At 44.9% G+C, this 21633-nt stretch overlaps 1 protein-coding gene across 1 annotated transcript in view; it reads right to left on the reverse strand.

Moving 5' to 3' along the window:
* LOC142189582 (cytosolic phospholipase A2 gamma-like) overlaps positions 1-21633 on the reverse strand; it is a 148860-nt gene that overhangs the window by 20650 nt on the left and 106577 nt on the right. The window contains exons 9-10 of the mRNA XM_075262191.1: positions 21341-21394; positions 457-576 (exon numbers count right to left, since the gene is read on the reverse strand). Coding sequence (XP_075118292.1) covers positions 457-576; positions 21341-21394 — 174 coding nt within the window. The remainder of the gene's footprint in view (positions 1-456; positions 577-21340; positions 21395-21633) is intronic.

Here is a 21633-nt window from a genome sequence, read left to right on the forward strand (position 1 = left end):
TATTCGGGTCGGCTTATACTCGAGTATATACGGTATATCATGGCATTGACATCGCCCATTAGGTAGATACTGATGATATATCGACATTGGGTCCTTTGGTAATCTCCCTAGCTGCCATAGTAACAGAAGGATTTTGCAATGGACTGGCAGAGAGAGCTCCATCTCTGCCATGGTCAATAGTAAATTACTTGGTATTGCAGTCTGGCTCCAGCAAGTGATAATTCTGATTGTTAATCCATTATAATACAGTAGCTCAGACAGAATACCCATCATTTCTTGAAAAGGCATTAAAATTTGTATAATTTAACAACTCATAAAATAAATATGAAAAATTGAGCATAAAGGCACAAACTAAATAAAATAAGTCTAAAGCCAAATTAACATATCTCACTGGGTTTATGTGTTGTTTCTCCTAACCAGGTTAGCTTTGAAAACTACTAAAAAGAATCCATTTACCATATGAAGTGTTTTCATGAAAATCCCTTAATAGCATTTCCAACTCTTCATCGGATACTGGATCAGGGCTTGAGAGGATGGCCTCCAGTTTTCTGCATCCTGTGCATGTGCATTTTCCTTCTATAATAGAAAAACAAACAAACAGCAAATATAAATGATATGACTGAAAGCCTGTTCTGTGTGTCTGTTCTAATAAAATAATGTAAGTCTATATCTACAGTCATGTGCTGGACATACACATGTACAATTCCTTACAAGACATACTGTACAAGATTTAAAACATTCCTCCAGTTACAAACAACTTTGCATACATTAATAATACAGGAGCAAATAAGAAAAAAATAATGCATTTTTTAAATATATCTTATTAAAAGGATTCTCCCACAAAGTAAAGTCTGCAGGATATTTATCTCACACCACATTCAACCTGAGCAGAGCCAAGATAAGTGTGGGCAGGGCAAGTGGTGGTCACTAGAGATGAGCGAACACTAAAATGTTCGAGGTTCGAAATTCGATTCGAACAGCCGCTCAATGTTCGTGTGTTCGAACGGGTTTCGAACCCCATTATAGTCTATGGGGAACAGATACTCGTTAAGGGGGAAACCCAAATCCGTGTCTGGAGGGTCACCAAGTCCACTATGACACCCCAGGAAATGATGCCAACACCTCTGGAATGACACTGGGACAGCAGGGGAAGCATGTCTGGGGGCATCTAACACACCAAAGACCCTCTATTACCCCAACATCACAGCCTAACAACTACACACTTTACACACTCAATACCACCTCTCTGACAGTAGGAAAACACCTTGAAACATGTGTATTTGGCACTTGCAGTGAGGAGAGCTTGTCACCAGCAGTGAATTTGGCCCTTGTAGTAAGTTGAGGTTGGCACCAACATTTGTTTTGAAAATCAGGGTGGATTGAGCCTCTAACCAGCAGAGTTTGGGCAAATTCATGGTGGAGGGAGCCTCTAAAAACCCCAGTTTGGACCAATTCATGGTGGAGGGAGACTCTAAAAACCCCAGTTTGGACCAATTCATGGTGGAGGGAGCCTCTAAAAACCCCAGTTTGGACCAATTCATGGTGGAGGGAGCCTCTAACCAGCCCAGTTTGGGCAAATTCATGGTGGAGGGAGCCTCTAACCAGCCCAGTTTGGACCAATTAATGGTGGAGGGAGCCTCTAACCAGCCCAGTTTGGACCAATTAATGGTGGAGGGAGCCTCTAACCACCCCAGTTTGGACCAATTCATGGTGGAGGGAGCCTCTAACCAGCCCAGTTTGGACCAATTCATGGTGGAGGGAGCCTCTAAAAAACCCAGTTTGGACCAATTCATGGTGGAGGGAGCCTCTAAACAGCCCAGTTTGGGCAAATTCATGGTGGAGGGAGCCTCTAACCACCCCAGTTTGGACCAATTCATGGTGGAGGGAGCCTCTAAACAGCCAAGTTTGGACCAATTCATGGTGAAGGGAGCCTCTAAAAACCCGTTTGGACCAATTCATGGTGGAGGGAGCCTCTAACCAGCCCAGTTTGGGCAAATTCATGGTGGAGGGAGCCTCTAAACAGCCCAGTTTGGGCAAATTCATGGTGGAGGGAGCCTCTAACCAGCCCAGTTTGGACCAATTCATGGTGGAGGGAGCCTCTAACCAGCCCAGTTTGGGCAAATTCATGGTGGAGGGAGCCTCTAAACAGCCCAGTTTGGGCAAATTCATGGTGGAGGGAGCCTCTAAACAGCCAAGTTTGGACCAATTCATGGTGAAGGGAGCCTCTAAAAACCCGTTTGGACCAATTCATGGTGGAGGGAGCCTCTAACCAGCCCAGTTTGGGCAAATTCATGGTGGAGGGAGCCTCTAAACAGCCCAGTTTGGGCAAATTCATGGTGGAGGGAGCCTCTAACCAGCCCAGTTTGGACCAATTCATGGTGGAGGGAGCCTCTAACCAGCCCAGTTTGGGCAAATTCATGGTGGAGGGAGCCTCTAAACAGCCCAGTTTGGGCAAATTCATGGTGGAGGGAGCCTCTAACCAGCCCAGTTTGGACCAATTAATGGTGGAGGGAGCCTCTAAACAGCCAAGTTTTGGGAAATTCATGGTGGAGGGAGCCTCTAACCAGCCCAGTTTGGACCAATTCATGGTGGAGGGAGCCTCTAACCAGCCCAGTTTGGACCAATTCATGGTGGAGGGAGCCTCTAAACAGCCCAGTTTGGGCAAATTCATGGTGGAGGGAGCCTCTAAAAAACCCAGTTTGGACCAATTCATGGTGGAGGGAGCCTCTAATTAGCCCAGTTTGGACCAATTAATTGTGGAGGGAGCCTCTAACCAGCCCAGTTTGGACCAATTAATGGTGGAGGGAGCCTCTAACCACCCCAGTTTGGGCAAATTCATGGTGGAGGGAGCCTCTAACCAGCCCAGTTTGGACCAATTAATGGTGGAGGGAGCCTCTAAACAGCCAAGTTTTGGGAAATTCATGGTGGAGGGAGCCTCTAACCAGCCCAGTTTGGACCAATTCATGGTGGAGGGAGTCTCTAAACAGCCCAGTTTGGGCAAATTCATGGTGGAGGGAGCCTCTAACCAGCCAAGTTTGGACCAATTCATGGTGAAGGGAGCCTCTAAAAACCCGTTTGGACCAATTCATGGTGGAGGGAGCCTCTAACCAGCCCAGTTTGGGCAAATTCATGGTGGAGGGAGCCTCTAAACAGCCCAGTTTGGGCAAATTCATGGTGGAGGGAGCCTCTAACCAGCCCAGTTTGGACCAATTCATGGTGGAGGGAGCCTCTAACCAGCCCAGTTTGGGCAAATTCATGGTGGAGGGAGCCTCTAAACAGCCCAGTTTGGGCAAATTCATGGTGGAGGGAGACTCTAACCAGCCCAGTTTGGACCAATTAATGGTGGAGGGAGCCTCTAACCAGCCCAGTTTGGGCAAATTCATGGTGGAGGGAGCCTCTAAACAGCCCAGTTTGGGCAAATTCATGGTGGAGGGAGCCTCTAACCAGCCCAGTTTGGACCAATTCATGGTGGAGGGAGCCTCTAACCAGCCCAGTTTGGGCAAATTCATGGTGGAGGGAGCCTCTAAACAGCCCAGTTTGGGCAAATTCATGGTGGAGGGAGCCTCTAACCAGCCCAGTTTGGACCAATTAATGGTGGAGGGAGCCTCTAAACAGCCAAGTTTTGGGAAATTCATGGTGGAGGGAGCCTCTAACCAGCCCAGTTTGGACCAATTCATGGTGGAGGGAGCCTCTAAACAGCCCAGTTTGGGCAAATTCATGGTGGAGGGAGCCTCTAAACAGCCAAGTTTGGACCAATTCATGGTGAAGGGAGCCTCTAAAAACCCGTTTGGACCAATTCATGGTGGAGGGAGCCTCTAACCAGCCCAGTTTGGGCAAATTCATGGTGGAGGGAGCCTCTAAACAGCCCAGTTTGGGCAAATTCATGGTGGAGGGAGCCTCTAACCAGCCCAGTTTGGACCAATTCATGGTGGAGGGAGCCTCTAACCAGCCCAGTTTGGGCAAATTCATGGTGGAGGGAGCCTCTAAACAGCCCAGTTTGGGCAAATTCATGGTGGAGGGAGCCTCTAACCAGCCCAGTTTGGACCAATTAATGGTGGAGGGAGCCTCTAAACAGCCAAGTTTTGGGAAATTCATGGTGGAGGGAGCCTCTAACCAGCCCAGTTTGGACCAATTCATGGTGGAGGGAGCCTCTAACCAGCCCAGTTTGGACCAATTCATGGTGGAGGGAGCCTCTAAACAGCCCAGTTTGGGCAAATTCATGGTGGAGGGAGCCTCTAAAAAACCCAGTTTGGACCAATTCATGGTGGAGGGAGCCTCTAATTAGCCCAGTTTGGACCAATTAATTGTGGAGGGAGCCTCTAACCAGCCCAGTTTGGACCAATTAATGGTGGAGGGAGCCTCTAACCACCCCAGTTTGGGCAAATTCATGGTGGAGGGAGCCTCTAACCAGCCCAGTTTGGACCAATTAATGGTGGAGGGAGCCTCTAAACAGCCAAGTTTTGGGAAATTCATGGTGGAGGGAGCCTCTAACCAGCCCAGTTTGGACCAATTCATGGTGGAGGGAGCCTCTAAACAGCCCAGTTTGGGCAAATTCATGGTGGAGGGAGCCTCTAAAAAACCCAGTTTGGACCAATTCATGGTGGAGGGAGCCTCTAATTAGCCCAGTTTGGACCAATTAATTGTGGAGGGAGCCTCTAACCAGCCCAGTTTGGACCAATTCATGGTGGAGGGAGCCTCTAACCAGCCCAGTTTGGGCAAATTCATGGTGGAGGGAGCCTCTAAACAGCCCAGTTTGGGCAAATTCATGGTGGAGGGAGCCTCTAACCAGCCCAGTTTGGACCAATTAATGGTGGAGGGAGCCTCTAAACAGCCAAGTTTTGGGAAATTCATGGTGGAGGGAGCCTCTAACCAGCCCAGTTTGGACCAATTCATGGTGGAGGGAGCCTCTAAACAGCCCAGTTTGGGCAAATTCATGGTGGAGGGAGCCTCTAAACAGCCAAGTTTGGACCAATTCATGGTGAAGGGAGCCTCTAAAAACCCGTTTGGACCAATTCATGGTGGAGGGAGCCTCTAACCAGCCCAGTTTGGGCAAATTCATGGTGGAGGGAGCCTCTAAACAGCCCAGTTTGGGCAAATTCATGGTGGAGGGAGCCTCTAACCAGCCCAGTTTGGACCAATTCATGGTGGAGGGAGCCTCTAACCAGCCCAGTTTGGGCAAATTCATGGTGGAGGGAGCCTCTAAACAGCCCAGTTTGGGCAAATTCATGGTGGAGGGAGCCTCTAACCAGCCCAGTTTGGACCAATTAATGGTGGAGGGAGCCTCTAAACAGCCAAGTTTTGGGAAATTCATGGTGGAGGGAGCCTCTAACCAGCCCAGTTTGGACCAATTCATGGTGGAGGGAGCCTCTAACCAGCCCAGTTTGGACCAATTCATGGTGGAGGGAGCCTCTAAACAGCCCAGTTTGGGCAAATTCATGGTGGAGGGAGCCTCTAAAAAACCCAGTTTGGACCAATTCATGGTGGAGGGAGCCTCTAATTAGCCCAGTTTGGACCAATTAATTGTGGAGGGAGCCTCTAACCAGCCCAGTTTGGACCAATTAATGGTGGAGGGAGCCTCTAACCACCCCAGTTTGGGCAAATTCATGGTGGAGGGAGCCTCTAACCAGCCCAGTTTGGACCAATTAATGGTGGAGGGAGCCTCTAAACAGCCAAGTTTTGGGAAATTCATGGTGGAGGGAGCCTCTAACCAGCCCAGTTTGGACCAATTCATGGTGGAGGGAGCCTCTAAACAGCCCAGTTTGGGCAAATTCATGGTGGAGGGAGCCTCTAAAAAACCCAGTTTGGACCAATTCATGGTGGAGGGAGCCTCTAATTAGCCCAGTTTGGACCAATTAATTGTGGAGGGAGCCTCTAACCAGCCCAGTTTGGGCAAATTCATGGTGGAGGGAGCCTCTAACCAGCCCAGTTTGGACCAATTCATGGTGGAGGGAGCCTCTAACCAGCCCAGTTTGGACCAATTCATGGTGGAGGGAGCCTCTAAAAAACCCAGTTTGGACCAATTCATGGTGGAGGGAGCCTCTAAACAGCCCAGTTTGGGCAAATTCATGGTGGAAGGAGCCTCTAACCAGCAGAGTTGTGGGAAAGCAGGGTGGAGGGAGCCTCTAACCAGCAGAGTTGGTGGAAATCAGGGTGGAGGGAGCCTCTAACCAGCAGAGTTGGGGGAAATCATGTTGGAGGGAGCCTAGTATTAGCAGAATTGTGCAACGCTTATGGTGGATGAGTATGAGGATGCGGAGGAATTGGAGAGGTTGAGTACAGACATGGAGTTTCATGTTGGGGTGCTTTACACAGGTGGGCACAAAAATGAAGGCTCTATCCAGTGGTGGTTCATTTTTATCAAAGTGAGCCGGTCGGCACTCTCAGCTGACAGACGGGTGCGCTTGTCAGTGATGATGCCACCGGCTGCACTGAACACCCTCTCAGATAGGACGCTGGCGGCAGGACAGGACAGCACCTCCAAGGCATATAGGGCAAGTTCAAGCCACAGGTCCAACTTCGACACCCAATACGTGTAGGGCGCAGAGGGGTCGGAGAGGACAGGGCTGTGGTCGGAAAGGTATTCCCGCAACATGCGCCTATACTTCTCACGCCTGGTGACACTAGGACCCTCCGTGGCGGCACTTTGGCGAGGGGGTGCCATCAAGGTGTCCCAGACCTTAGACAGTGTGCCCCTCGTTTGTGTGGACCGGTGAGAACTTGGTTGCCTACTGGAGGAACTGCCCTCCCTGCCGCCAACGTCACATGCTGGAAACATCTCCATCATATTCTGCACCAATTGCCTGTGGCAAGCATTGATGCGATTGGCCCTCCCCTCTACCGGAATAAAAGACGAGATGTTGTTTTTATACCGGGGGTCAAGGATAGCAAAGATCCAGTACTGGTTGTCCTCCATGATTTTGACAATACGCTTGTCGGTTGTAAAGCACCCCAACATGAACTCAGCCATGTCTGCCACAGTGTTAGTTGGCATGACTCCTCTGGCCCCACCGGAAAGTTCAATCTCCATTTCCTCCTCATCCTCCATGTCTACCCATCCGCGCTGCAACAATGGGACGATTCGAAGTTGCCCGGAAGCCTCCTGTATCACCATCACATCATCGGACAACTCTTCTTCCTCCTCCTCCTCCTCCTCCTCCTCCATTAAACGCAGTGAAGCGGACAGATGTGTGGACCTACTCTCCAGCTGTGACGGATCGGATGCTATCCCTAACTCCTCTGTGTGATCTGAGTTATCCCTGATGTCAATCAGGGATTCTCTCAGAACACACAAGAGCGGGATTGTAAGGCTCACCATCGCATCCTCAGAGCTCACCCTCCTTGTGGACTCCTCAAAGACCCGTAGGATGTCACAAAGGTCTCTCATCCATGGCCACTCATGGATGTGAAACTGAGGCAGCTGACTTTGTGGCACCCTAGGGTTTTGTAGCTGGTATTCCATCAAAGGTCTCTGCTGCTCAACCACTCTATTCAACATCTGAAACGTTGAGTTCCAGCGTGTGGGGACGTCGCACAAAAGCCGGTGTTGTGGCACATGCAGGCGTTGCTGGAGAGATTTTAAGCTAGCAGCGGCTACTGTCGACTTGCGAAAGTGGGCGCACATGCGCCGCACTTTCACCAGTAGCTCTGGAACATTGGGGTAGCTCTTTAGGAAACGTTGCACCACTAGGTTGAAGACGTGGGCCAGGCATGGAACATGTTGGAGTCCGGCAAGCTCCAGAGCTGCTACCAGGTTCCGGCCGTTATCACAAACGACCATGCCTGGGCCCAGGTGCAGCGGCTCAAACCATATTGCCGTCTCATCGAGGAGGGCATCCCTCACCTCGGAGGCAGTGTGCTGTCTGTCCCCCAAGCTGATCAGCTTCAGCACAGCCTGCTGACGTCTACCAACGCCAGTGCTGCAACGTTTCCAACTCGTAGCTGGGGTCAATCTAACAGCGGAGGAGGAGGCGGTGGCGGAGGAGGAGGCGGTGGCGGAGGAGGAGGCGGTAGAGGAGGAGGAGGAGGGGGGTGTTCTTCTCGTGTCCCTGCCAGGAATGTTAGGCGGGGAGACGAGGTACACCGGGCCAGTTTGGGAAGCAGTCCCAGCCTCAACTACATTCACCCAGTGTGCCGTCAGTGAAATGTAGCGTCCCTGTCCGCATGCACTTGTCCACGCGTCGGTGGTCAAGTGGACCTTTGTGCAAAGCGCGGAACTAAGGGCCCGCCTGATGTTGAGTGACACGTGCTGGTGCAAGGCGGGGACGGCACACCGGGAGAAGTAGTGACGGCTAGGGACGGCATAGCGAGGTGCCGCAGTTGCCATCAGGTCCAGGAAGGCGGGAGTTTCAACAAGCCGGAACGCCAACATCTCCTGGGCCAGCAGTTTAGCGATGTTGGCGTTCAAGGCTTGCGCGTGTGGGTGGTTAGCAGTGTATTTCTGCCGCCGCTCCAATGTCTGAGAGATGGTGGGTTGTTGTAAAGAAACGCCTGATGGTGCCTTTGATGGTGCAGGAGAAGGAGATAAGACAGGACCAGGGGAGGATGAGGTAGAAGTCAACAAAGTGGCGGAGGCAGATGAAGTGGTGTCCTGGCTCGTCCTCTGGAGTGCATCGCCAGCACAGTCAGCAGTGGCAGTGGCAGAGGCAGAGGCAGAGGCAGTGGCAGTGGCGTGAACGGCAGGCGGCCTTTGTCCTGCCGTTGCTGCCTGCCACTGATTCCAGTGCTTGGATTCCAAATGACGGCGCATTGAAGTGGTGGACAGGTTGCTCTTCTCAGAGCCCCTAATCAATTTCGAGAGGCAAATTGTGCAGACAACACTATATCTGTCCTCGGCGCATTCCTTGAAAAAACTCCACACCTTCGAGAAACGTGCCCTCGAGGTGGGAGTTTTTCGGGGCTGGGTACGAACTGGAACATCTTGGGAGATTCCGGGTGTGGCCTGGCTTCGCCTAAGCTGCTGACCTCTGCCTCTGCCTCTAGCTACCCTTTTTGGTGCTGCACCTGCCTCAACATCCACACTACTTTCCCCGCTTGACATCCCCCCTGTCCAGGTCGGGTCAGTGTCCTCATCATCCACCACTTCCTCTTCCAACTCCTGTCTCATCTCCTCCTCCCGCACAATGCGCCGGTCAACTGGATGCCCTGACGGCAACTGCGTCACATCATCGTCGATGAGGGTGGGTTGCTGGTCATCCACCACCAAATCGAACGGAGATGGAGGAGACTCTAGTGTTTGAGCATCTGGACACAGATGCTCCTCTGTTAGGTTCGTGGAATCGTGACGTGGAGAGGCAGGTTGAGGGACAATGAAAGGAGCGGAGAACAGCTCTGGGGAGCAGGGACAGTTTGGGTTATTGTTCTGTAAAGCTTCGGAATTTTGGGAGGAAGGAAGACAAGACTGTTGGGTAATAGGAGGAGAGGAGGCAGAGTCTGACTGGCTGCTGGACAATGTGCTGTAAGCGTTCTCTGACAGCCATTGCAAGACCTGTTCCTGGTTCTCGGGCCTACTAAGGTTTGTACCCTGCAGTTTAGTTAATGTGGCAAGCAACCCTGGCACTGTGGAGTGGCGCAATGCTTGCTGCCCCACAGGAGTAGGCACGGGACGCCCTGTGGCTTCACTGCTACCTTGCTCCCCAGAACCATTCCCCCGACCTCGCCCACGGCCTCGTCCACGTCCCTTTCCGGGAGCCTTGCGCATTTTGAATTCCTAGTTAGAAATTGGCACTGTATACCAGTAGTAAAAATTGTGGGTGCACGTAACCCCAATATATTCTTTGAATTCCCAGTCAGACAATGGCACTGTATACCAGTAGTAAAAATTGTGGGTGCACGTAACCCCAATATATTCTTTGAATTCCCAGTCAGAAACTGGCACTATATGGCAGTAGCAAGAAATGAGGGTATTTGTATTCCCAATATACTCTTTGAATTCCCAGTCAGACAATGGCACTGTATACCAGTAGTAAAAATTGTGGGTGCACGTAACCCCAATATATTCTTTGAATTCCCAGTCAGAAACTGGCACTATATGGCAGTAGCAAGAAATGAGGGTATTTGTATTCCCAATATACTCTTTGAATTCCCAGTCAGACAATGGCACTGTATACCAGTAGTAAAAATTGTGGGTGCACGTAACCCCAATATATTCTTTGAATTACCAGTCAGAAACTGGCACTATATGGCAGTAGCAAGAAATGAGGGTATTTATAACCCCAATATATTCTTTGAATTCCCAGTCAGACAATGGCACTGTATACCAGTAGTAAAAATTGTGGGTGCACGTAACCCCAATATATTCTTTGAATTCCCAGTCAGAAACTGGCACTATATGGCAGTAGCAAGAAATGAGGGTATTTGTATTCCCAATATACTCTTTGAATTCCCAGTCAGACAATGGCACTGTATACCAGTAGTAAAAATTGTGGGTGCACGTAACCCCAATATATTCTTTGAATTCCCAGTCAGAAACTGGCACTATATGGCAGTAGCAAGAAATGAGGGTATTTGTATTCCCAATATACTCTTTGAATTCCCAGTCAGACAATGGCACTGTATACCAGTAGTAAAAATTGTGGGTGCACGTAACCCCAATATATTCTTTGAATTCCCAGTCAGAAACTGGCACTATATGGCAGTAGCAAGAAATGAGGGTATTTATAACCCCAATATATTCTTTGAATTCCCAGTCAGACAATGGCACTGTATACCAGTAGTAAAAATTGTGGGTGCACGTAACCCCAATATATTCTTTGAATTCCCAGTCAGAAACTGGCACTATATGGCAGTAGCAAGAAATGAGGGTATTTGTATTCCCAATATACTCTTTGAATTCCCAGTCAGACAATGGCACTGTATACCAGTAGTAAAAATTGTGGGTGCACGTAACCCCAATATATTCTTTGAATTCCCAGTCAGAAACTGGCACTATATGGCAGTAGCAAGAAATGAGGGTATTTGTATTCCCAATATACTCTTTGAATTCCCAGTCAGACAATGGCACTGTATACCAGTAGTAAAAATTGTGGGTGCACGTAACCCCAATATATTCTTTGAATTCCCAGTCAGAAACTGGCACTATATGGCAGTAGCAAGAAATGAGGGTATTTGTATTCCCAATATACTCTTTGAATTCCCAGTCAGACAATGGCACTGTATACCAGTAGTAAAAATTGTGGGTGCACGTAACCCCAATATATTCTTTGAATTCCCAGTCAGAAACTGGCACTATATGGCAGTAGCAAGAAATGAGGGTATTTGTATTCCCAATATACTCTTTGAATTCCCAGTCAGACAATGGCACTGTATACCAGTAGTAAAAATTGTGGGTGCACGTAACCCCAATATATTCTTTGAATTACCAGTCAGAAACTGGCACTATATGGCAGTAGCAAGAAATGAGGGTATTTATAACCCCAATATATTCTTTGAATTCCCAGTCAGACAATGGCACTGTATACCAGTAGTAAAAATTGTGGGTGCACGTAACCCCAATATATTCTTTGAATTCCCAGTCAGAAACTGGCACTATATGGCAGTAGCAAGAAATGAGGGTATTTGTATTCCCAATATACTCTTTGAATTCCCAGTCAGACAATGGCACTGTATACCAGTAGTAAAAATTGTGGGTGCACGTAACCCCAATATATTCTTTGAATTCCCAGTCAGAAACTGGCACTATATGGCAGTAGCAAGAAATGAGGGTATTTGTATTCCCAATATACTCTTTGAATTCCCAGTCAGACAATGGCACTGTATACCAGTAGTAAAAATTGTGGGTGCACGTAACCCCAATATATTCTTTGAATTCCCAGTCAGAAACTGGCACTATATGGCAGTAGCAAGAAATGAGGGTATTTGTATTCCCAATATACTCTTTGAATTCCCAGTCAGACAATGGCACTGTATACCAGTAGTAAAAATTGTGGGTGCACGTAACCCCAATATATTCTTTGAATTCCCAGTCAGAAACTGGCACTATATGGCAGTAGCAAGAAATGAGGGTATTTATAACCCCAATATATTCTTTGAATTCCCAGTCAGACAATGGCACTGTATACCAGTAGTAAAAATTGTGGGTGCACGTAACCCCAATATATTCTTTGAATTCCCAGTCAGAAACTGGCACTATATGGCAGTAGCAAGAAATGAGGGTATTTGTATTCCCAATATACTCTTTGAATTCCCAGTCAGACAATGGCACTGTATACCAGTAGTAAAAATTGTGGGTGCACGTAACCCCAATATATTCTTTGAATTCCCAGTCAGAAACTGGCACTATATGGCAGTAGCAAGAAATGAGGGTATTTGTATTCCCAATATACTCTTTGAATTCCCAGTCAGACAATGGCACTGTATACCAGTAGTAAAAATTGTGGGTGCACGTAACCCCAATATATTCTTTGAATTCCCAGTCAGAAACTGGCACTATATGGCAGTAGCAAGAAATGAGGGTATTTGTATTCCCAATATACTCTTTGAATTCCCAGTCAGACAATGGCACTGTATACCAGTAGTAAAAATTGTGGGTGCACGTAACCCCAATATATTCTTTGAATTCCCAGTCAGAAACTGGCACTATATGGCAGTAGCAAGAAATGAGGGTATTTGTATTCCCAATATACTCTTTGAATTCCCAGTCAGACAATGGCACTGTATACCAGTAGTAAAAATTGTGGGTGCACGTAACCCCAATATATTCTTTGAATTCCCAGTCAGAAACTGGCACTATATGGCAGTAGCAAGAAATGAGGGTATTTGTATTCCCAATATACTCTTTGAATTCCCAGTCAGACAATGGCACTGTATACCAGTAGTAAAAATTGTGGGTGCACGTAACCCCAATATATTCTTTGAATTCCCAGTCAGAAACTGGCACTATATGGCAGTAGCAAGAAATGAGGGTATTTGTATTCCCAATATACTCTTTGAATTCCCAGTCAGACAATGGCACTGTATACCAGTAGTAAAAATTGTGGGTGCACGTAACCCCAATATATTCTTTGAATTACCAGTCAGAAACTGGCACTATATGGCAGTAGCAAGAAATGAGGGTATTTATAACCCCAATATATTCTTTGAATTCCCAGTCAGACAATGGCACTGTATACCAGTAGTAAAAATTGTGGGTGCACGTAACCCCAATATATTCTTTGAATTCCCAGTCAGAAACTGGCACTATATGGCAGTAGCAAGAAATGAGGGTATTTGTATTCCCAATATACTCTTTGAATTCCCAGTCAGACAATGGCACTGTATACCAGTAGTAAAAATTGTGGGTGCACGTAACCCCAATATATTCTTTGAATTACCAGTCAGAAACTGGCACTATATGGCAGTAGCAAGAAATGAGGGTATTTATAACCCCAATATATTCTTTGAATTCCCAGTCAGACAATGGCACTGTATACCAGTAGTAAAAATTGTGGGTGCACGTAACCCCAATATATTCTTTGAATTCCCAGTCAGAAACTGGCACTATATGGCAGTAGCAAGAAATGAGGGTATTTGTATTCCCAATATACTCTTTGAATTCCCAGTCAGACAATGGCACTGTATACCAGTAGTAAAAATTGTGGGTGCACGTAACCCCAATATATTCTTTGAATTCCCAGTCAGACACTGGCACTATATGGCAGTAGCAAGAAATGAGGGTATTTGTATTCCCAATATATTCTTTGAATTCCCAGTCAGACAATGGCACTGTATACCAGTAGTAAAAATTGTGGGTGCACGTAACCCCAATATATTCTTTGAATTACCAGTCAGAAACTGGCACTATATGGCAGTAGCAAGAAATGAGGGTATTTGTATTCCCAATATATTCTTTGAATTCCCAGTCAGACAATGGTACTGTATACCAGTAGTAAAAATTGTGGGTGTATATAGCCCCAATTCTATTGCTAGGGGACTTGCAGGGTATTTCTGGGGTGAAGGTGGGGGGGCACACCGTTGGAACGGGTATCGGGGTATATATCGGGTATACGGGAATACACTGACAGTGTATTCCATTCAGGATCCTGGGAAAGCTGGGTTGCGGCGATTGAGCCTGTCAGTGCCACGTTACACTGACAAGCTTCTCCCTGGAATTTAGCTCTTACAAGAGCTGTTGGTTGTCTTCTCCTTCCTATCCTAGCCTGTCCCTGCCTACCCAGAATCTAAGCCCTAGCTAGCTGGACGGAAACCTCCGTCCTCGGTGAATTGCAAGCTCAGAATGACGCGAACCTGGGCGGCGCTGTTCTTTTAAATTAGAGGTCACATGTTTTCGGCAGCCAATGGGTTTTGCCTACTTTTTTCAACGTCACCGGTGTCGTAGTTCCTGTCCCACCTACCCTGCGCTGTTATTGGAGCAAAAAAGGCGCCAGGGAAGGTGGGAGGGGAATCGAGTAATGGCGCACTTTACCACGCGGTGTTCGATTCGATTCGAACATGCCGAACAGCCTAATATCCGATCGAACATGAGTTCGATAGAACACTGTTCGCTCATCTCTAGTGGTCACAGCTCCCGTTCACTTCAATAGGAGCACGGAAGATAGGCAAAGTACAACATTCAGCTATCTATGGCATTCCCATTGAAATGAATTGCAGCAGCGACCATGTCCATTCATGTCAACATTCAATCTGACTGCACTGATGTAGGGTAGTTTATGACTTTTGGTAGCTTGGTGACTTTTTTCATATTTTTTCTTCCCTGTGTTCCAAAATTCATAACTTTTTTCTGTTGCTGTAGCTAGCTTTGTTTTGTATATTTTGTGTACAATATGTAAACCCGCAAATGTAAAGCACCATGGAATTAATGGTGCTATATAAATAAACAATAATAATGTTCTGGTATCAGATGCTGACAGAGTGGCGGTGGAGCAGAGGTGACAAGCCACAAGTTATGGCTCTGCGTACTGGGGGTTGTTGATCTCTGGTCTATACTGTCCCAAGTAGGGCTCATAATCTAAATTCCCTATCAATATGTGTTTTGGAGTGTGGGAGGAAACAGGAGTACCTGAGCCACCAAAATCTGAAACACTCTGGATATTTGTGTGAGGAATCCCAATAGTTCAAAATTTACAGGTATTAGAAACATTTTGAAAACTCACATCTACGCCGCGGGAGCTTTTGCGGGCCATATACGCTCCCATTGATTTCCGCTATTTTGCGGCCGTGATTTTATGAAATAGCGCCGCGTATACGATCCACGCTCCCATTGAAATCAATGGGAGCGTATACGGCCCACAAAAGCTCCCGCGGCGTAGACGTGCCAGATTACGAGCCAAAATACATTGTGTGAACCCTCCCTAACAAAGTGGTGAGTTTAATCACTCACTTCTACACCCAGTTTGTATTAAAGGTTTAACCCTTTCACTGCCAAGGGTCTCTGGAAATGTTGCACCTCCAGTAGCCAGAGCAATTTTCACAGTTTTGAGATGGACAAATCAAACTTAAATTGCAACATTAAAAAAAGCATCAAACCCCCCATACTTATATATTTTCTTAAAGTATACACCTGAACCATTGTCAGAATGCCACTTGGTACTGTACCTTCATGCAATTTTGATTTAGAGTGAATGTTTTATGAAAAAATGCAAAGAAATGTGTATTAGTTGCTAAAAGCGGAAACCAAACAAAAAATTATATGCACCAAACTTCCTAAACATAAGAGTTCAACATGTGCAGAGTTCATTCATATCACTATGGCCTGAACCCGCATGCACGAGTCTTCAGAAAATCACCAAAACTGGAAGGAACAAATATCTGCTTTGAAGCTGGAAATGTTAAAAAAAAGTATCATCCTATAAAATGTAGTGATTACACACCATGAAAAGTAAGTGAACCCCTAAACCCTATATATTTTTTGAAAGTATACAACCTGAAGTTTACAATGTCTTAATGGGTCATCGATATCCACATCCACCTTCATGTAACTTGTGACAAACACAAATAATTTTTTGAAAAAATGCACTGAAACACATATTTGTACCTAAAACTCATGTTCAATCTCAGATTCATATACAAAATACATTTTAAATAATAACTTAAGTTCTATACAATGTGTATATATACTATATATACCGCAAACATCAACTACAACGAGAGCTCGGACTCCCAAAAACACTAATACAGAAGACAGGCAGGATTTTGCTGTTATTCACTAATATGGTAAAAAAAAAAACTATACTGCACCTAGCAAACTGTGACTGTGATACCAAAATCTAATGTTTTTCATATTACACATCATACCATATATAAAAACACAATTTAATAATTCAAATATACAACCACCTTCATGCAACTTTGTAGCAAACAGATTACAAGCAAAAATTGCACAAAAATTCAAATTTGCCACGAAAGTGCGGATCAAACAATCCCTTTCTGCAAACTAAATGTACTTTCCAAAAAAACTACAAGATATGAGGAGTTCATACACACCACACATGTATATATTTACAAGGGCGAGTGTTAAAGAAACGCCCAAATAGCAGAAAGGTGCCATCCCATTTTGTGCATGCAAATTAAATAGGACTTTACATAAAAATGTTATTTTCCATCCCCCTATAAACATTTTAGCAATCTATAGGTTCATCTCTAGTGATAATTGTTCTTACTATTATTTTAGTGTGTAACGGATATCACTAGAGGTGTATTTTACTCTAGAAAGTTCAGGTATAGACAGGACAGGGATTGGGTGAAATGTAAACTTTATTCACAACTTTGTATATATGTTGTGTGTTTGGTGCAACTTTTGACGCTGTGACCCGGACAATGGTAAACACCTGGGTCACAGCGCCAATAAACTTCCTGGTTATGTTTAGAGGATATTACATAAGAATACCCAACTAGTAAGGCTCAGGGGGAATTACATTATAACTGTATGTGACAATCAGAGACAAATGTATAATATGCGCTCTGCTTGCATAAGAGGGGTTAAGAAGGATGAAAGTCCCTAATAACCTGCCTCCTGGTGTTGCATACAGGTTATGCACAGAATGACGAATCAATCTCCATCTCTGTGCATGCAGGAATGCTCCTCCCCCCTCCCCTTCTGTTACAGTTCACTAATGCTTCCCGAGACAGCAGGGGGGGACACTTTAGAGCCTTATATCTTTGGACTGGGTTAAATGTTTAAAGATATGTTAAAGTACATCATAGTCAGATTTAGTGTAATGCACAAGAACATGTTCATAAATAATTCAGCTTTTTTCTTACCTTCACATGTAAAACCTGAAAACATTCTTCAAATATTCTTCTTAAAGGTATGTTAAAGTACATCATGGTTAGATTTAGTGTAATGTACATGTACATTTTCATAAATAATTCAGCTTTTTTTCTTACCTTGACCTGAGAATATTTTTCGAATTATGTCTGTTAAAATAAATACCTGCCTTAGTAAATAATTCATTAACATTTTATACAAAGGTAGGTCTTCGCATATCATGGTGTTACCTTCTATATAGCAATAAATAACAGAGGAAAGATTCAATCTGAAAACATATGCAAATTTAGTATGTAGTAGGATTCAGAGATATACCTCTTCCCAACTGTACAGTATACAGTTCTGTGCAACTGATTATTATTATTATGAACTAAAGGTTCAGATTTGCCCATTGAAATACCGGTTGACACCCCCCCCCCCCCTTAGGCTTGCGCCTTTAGAGGGCCCTATCAAGCCCCCACTGCTTTTTTAGTAAACAGTGTAGGTCCGGTATTCGCCCCCTATTAACTTACCTAGGACCCCCATATGCCACACATTAAGTCATTGTGAACATGATGTGCAGTACATAGGGCCCTTTGAGGTTGCAGAGGAAAGGGGAGGTAGAAAGAAGGAGCAGGGATTGGTAAGTGAATGCAGCCAGTTCTCCCTAGTTATGTCAATCTGGTTTGTTAAAAATACAACCAGATTGGCAGAACCAGGGAGAAGTGGCACCCTGACCCGGTTCTGCTACAGTAGAGCTTCCTGCTCTACCAATCCCCAACTTGAAGGCCACAGGCCACATTGAGCCTGCAGCCTACAAGCTGCATGGGATAAGGGGTAAGTATCAATATCTACTTATCAAAACAGTGAGCCCAGAGCAAGAAGTGAGACCGGGGAGAAGACAGATAAGTAATCATCTAATGCTGCTATAATGGAGACACAAAACAAACAGAGCATAGTAACCAACTGGACTAAACCATAGAAACATTTCTATCCCAAGTGGGTATGGTTTGGAAACCAGCGTAAATACCCTACCACAATAGTGTATCCCACTGAATATGAAAACAGCCAACTCATAGTAGTAGTTAAATGCTATGCGCATGAGTGAAACAGTATATAAACAAACTATCAAAAAACAGGATATAATGTTCATGTGAACAGGTATATTATGCATGCATAACGACATCAGGTCTATAACCCATCCATATATGGTGTATACTACAGGATGCAGCAAGGGTTAATAGAATGTTGCAGTGTTCAAATCAAATAGTATAATACACCAAGTAAGGGGGCGTTCACACTATCGTTGGTGTCCGTTATGAAGGTGTCCGTTTAAAAGAAAAAAAACGGACACCTATCATAACAGACATTAATTGATGTTAATGTGTCCGTCTTTTTAACTGATCCTTTTAATGGATCAGTTAAAAAAAAACAACACATTAGTATCAGTTATCAGTTGGTGTCCGTTTTTTATACTGTCCGTTTTTTCTTTTTTGCTGTTTATGCTTTCTGAGCATGTGCAAAAAATAAACGGACAGAAAATAACGGACTGTAACTGATGGCCATCAGTTACTGTCCGTTATATGTCCGTTGCCCATAGACCTCAATGTTAAAATAAACTGACACTTTCTGTCCGTTTTTTCAAACGGAGAAAAAAATCCTGCATGTGTGATTTCTCTGTCCGCTTGAAAAAATGGACATGGTTGTTAATGGACCCTTAAGGACACAAACGGACAAGAGAAGAAATCCCATTGAAGTGAATGGAAATGGTAACGGACACAGCTAGTGTCCGTTTCTAAAATCTTGAACGGACACCGCAATCGGACACCAACGGTAGTGTGAACGCCCCCTAACAAATAATTACATATATAAAAAAGCTATGCTCATATCTCCACTAGGCAACATGTATATGCCCAGTAAAGGAATAAACCTGACCATCACAAGCTTGGTAATAAATAACATAGTGAAAGATAGCCATAATGTGCATACCCATGTAAGTTGTAGAGCCCTAGTGCAGCGTCTGCCTGCATCGCCCCAAAGTACTTTTCGAAAAAAAACATTCCTTCCAGGGGAGCATAGCATTTTTATATATGTAATTATTTGTTACTTGGTTTATTGTGCTATTTGATTTGAACACTGCAACATGCTATTAACCCTTTGTTGCATTCTGCAGTATACACCATAATGAATGGGTTATAGACCTGATGCTATTATGCATGCGTAGTATACATGCTCACATTAACATTGTATCCTGTCTTTGACAGTTTGTTTCTATACTGTTTCACTTATGCGCATAGCATCTAACTACTACTATTGTGAATGTTATAAGAGCATAGTGTTTATATTTGTAATTACTTGTTACATTATATTCTGTTTTTTGACAGTTTGCTTATATACTGTTTCACTCATGTGCATAGCATTTAACTAGTACTATTGTGAACAGTATACCCAATGGATGATAGTTATCTATCTAGCACCTTTGTCTTTTTATATTGTATTGTCTTGTTTGTATTATACTAAAGAAAAAGTTTGAACTTAATAAAAACTTTTTTTTATATTTTTCTAATTAATATTTGGGTATTTTGAGTGTCTCCCGCATGTTTTTTGTTATGGGTTGGCTATAATGGAGACTAGTGGCCCATCCCCATACATTGGCCACTTCACTGATCGAGGCTAATATCCTGTGGGTGGGGCATTAAATGGTAATAGTAAAGGACTGTCTGTGCTTAATTTTTAATGTTCTGTCCTCAGAATAGGCCATAAATACCTAAGTGGTAAGCGGCTGCCACCCATCCCTAAAACTGATTAGTTGTACAGACTGGAAGCTGAAAGCTCCGCCCACTATATAGCAGCCCAGCACATGCACTACAGCTCAGTTCCCACTGTCTTCAATAAGTGGTAAGATGCAGTGAACAGCGGACAGATCTTTCTGTTTTCAGCCCCGTATTGTCTACTGGACGGACGTCAGACATGGCTCTGTACAGCTGATTGGTGTGAGGGCTGGGTGTCAGCCCTCTACCACTCAAGATTTTATGGCCTATCCCGAGGACAGGCCTTAAAAAAATTAGACCCAGCAACCACTTTAGTACTCCCCCTAATGACCCATAAACTTTAAGATCCCCTTCACAATAAAGGTGCCACTGGATGGTGGGAGGACTAGAGAAGTGACCACTAGGCAGGGACAACCCCTTTAAAGGGACAGATCCCTTTTTAAAGCTGGAGAGATGTAAAAAAAACCAAAAAAAAAAAAAAACCTCTTCAACTGTCCCTATAACCCCTGTCCTCTACCAGTGTCTATTTGGTCTCATGGTGACATCTCATGTCTGGAGATACTGTATCGGGTATGTCCTGTACCTAATTTGTCTCAGTGGTCACATGAGGAGCAGTACTCCCAGCAAGAGGGCGCCACATGGGTCCCTCCAGTTCCTGGAAAACTTCTTTAAAGGGTTTATCTATCTTTCTAATATTGATGGCCTATCTTTAAGATAGGCCATCAATATTACACAATATTACATATGCAGGGGATTAACAGCCAGGACTTCTGCAGATGACGCTGGGTTCACACCAGCGTTCGGGTCTCGTCTTTCAGTTTCTGTCTTCTGCATGCAGTAGATGGAAACCTGTCATGCCGAGTCTGGCTGTGAGTCCTGGTGAGCGTTTTATGCTCTCCGCGGCGAAACCAGTTTTTTTAAACCGGACACAAAGTCCTGCATGTCCAACTCTGTGTCTGGTTAAAAAAAATCAAACCAGTTTCACCACGGAGAGCACAAAACGCTCACCGGCACTCATGGTCGGACACTTTTCAAACCCATTAAAATGAATGGGTTTGAAAAATGCCTGCAGGTCTCCGTTTCCTGCCCAGAGACCCCGGGCGCAGATATGAACGAGCCCTAAGCAAGAGTGCAGCTACAGGTAATGTTAACAATTCCAAGAGTCACACTGCTCTCTTGCCATACACAGCGTAATGGTGAGTTTAGGAAGTGCAGTGGTGCACATTGTATGGCGGGTGAGCAGCATGGTCTTATTACCTGTAGCGTTGTCTCAGTACAGCTAATGTGTAGACATCCTGGTGGTGGGCCCATAGAAACAATTACACAGGTGGGCCTTAGAAATCTCATTCCAACACTACCATACAACTTTATTTATTGTGATAAAACTTGCCTATGATGTACTTTATAATTGTTGGTATATCTGCAAGCGCACTGCCCCATAACCCTAAGGAAAAAAACACAACAAAACAGAAGTTATACAACACAGCAATAAGCAGAGTTCTATCAAACTATCTACTGTAGTTTCTACAGGTATATACATTATATATAATTTTATGCCACTGCTACCTTTTATTCCCTGCTTAAAATTTACACTCCACTGTGCAAAGATGAATGGGATCCATGCAAAAATATTCAATTATTTTAAAAAATTAATTAAAAATGATCCAGTTTCTAGTCCGGGAA

The sequence above is a fragment of the Leptodactylus fuscus genome, chromosome 1 (genome assembly GCF_031893055.1).
Source record: "Leptodactylus fuscus isolate aLepFus1 chromosome 1, aLepFus1.hap2, whole genome shotgun sequence".
In the NCBI taxonomy this organism is placed as follows: Eukaryota; Metazoa; Chordata; class Amphibia; order Anura; family Leptodactylidae; genus Leptodactylus; species Leptodactylus fuscus.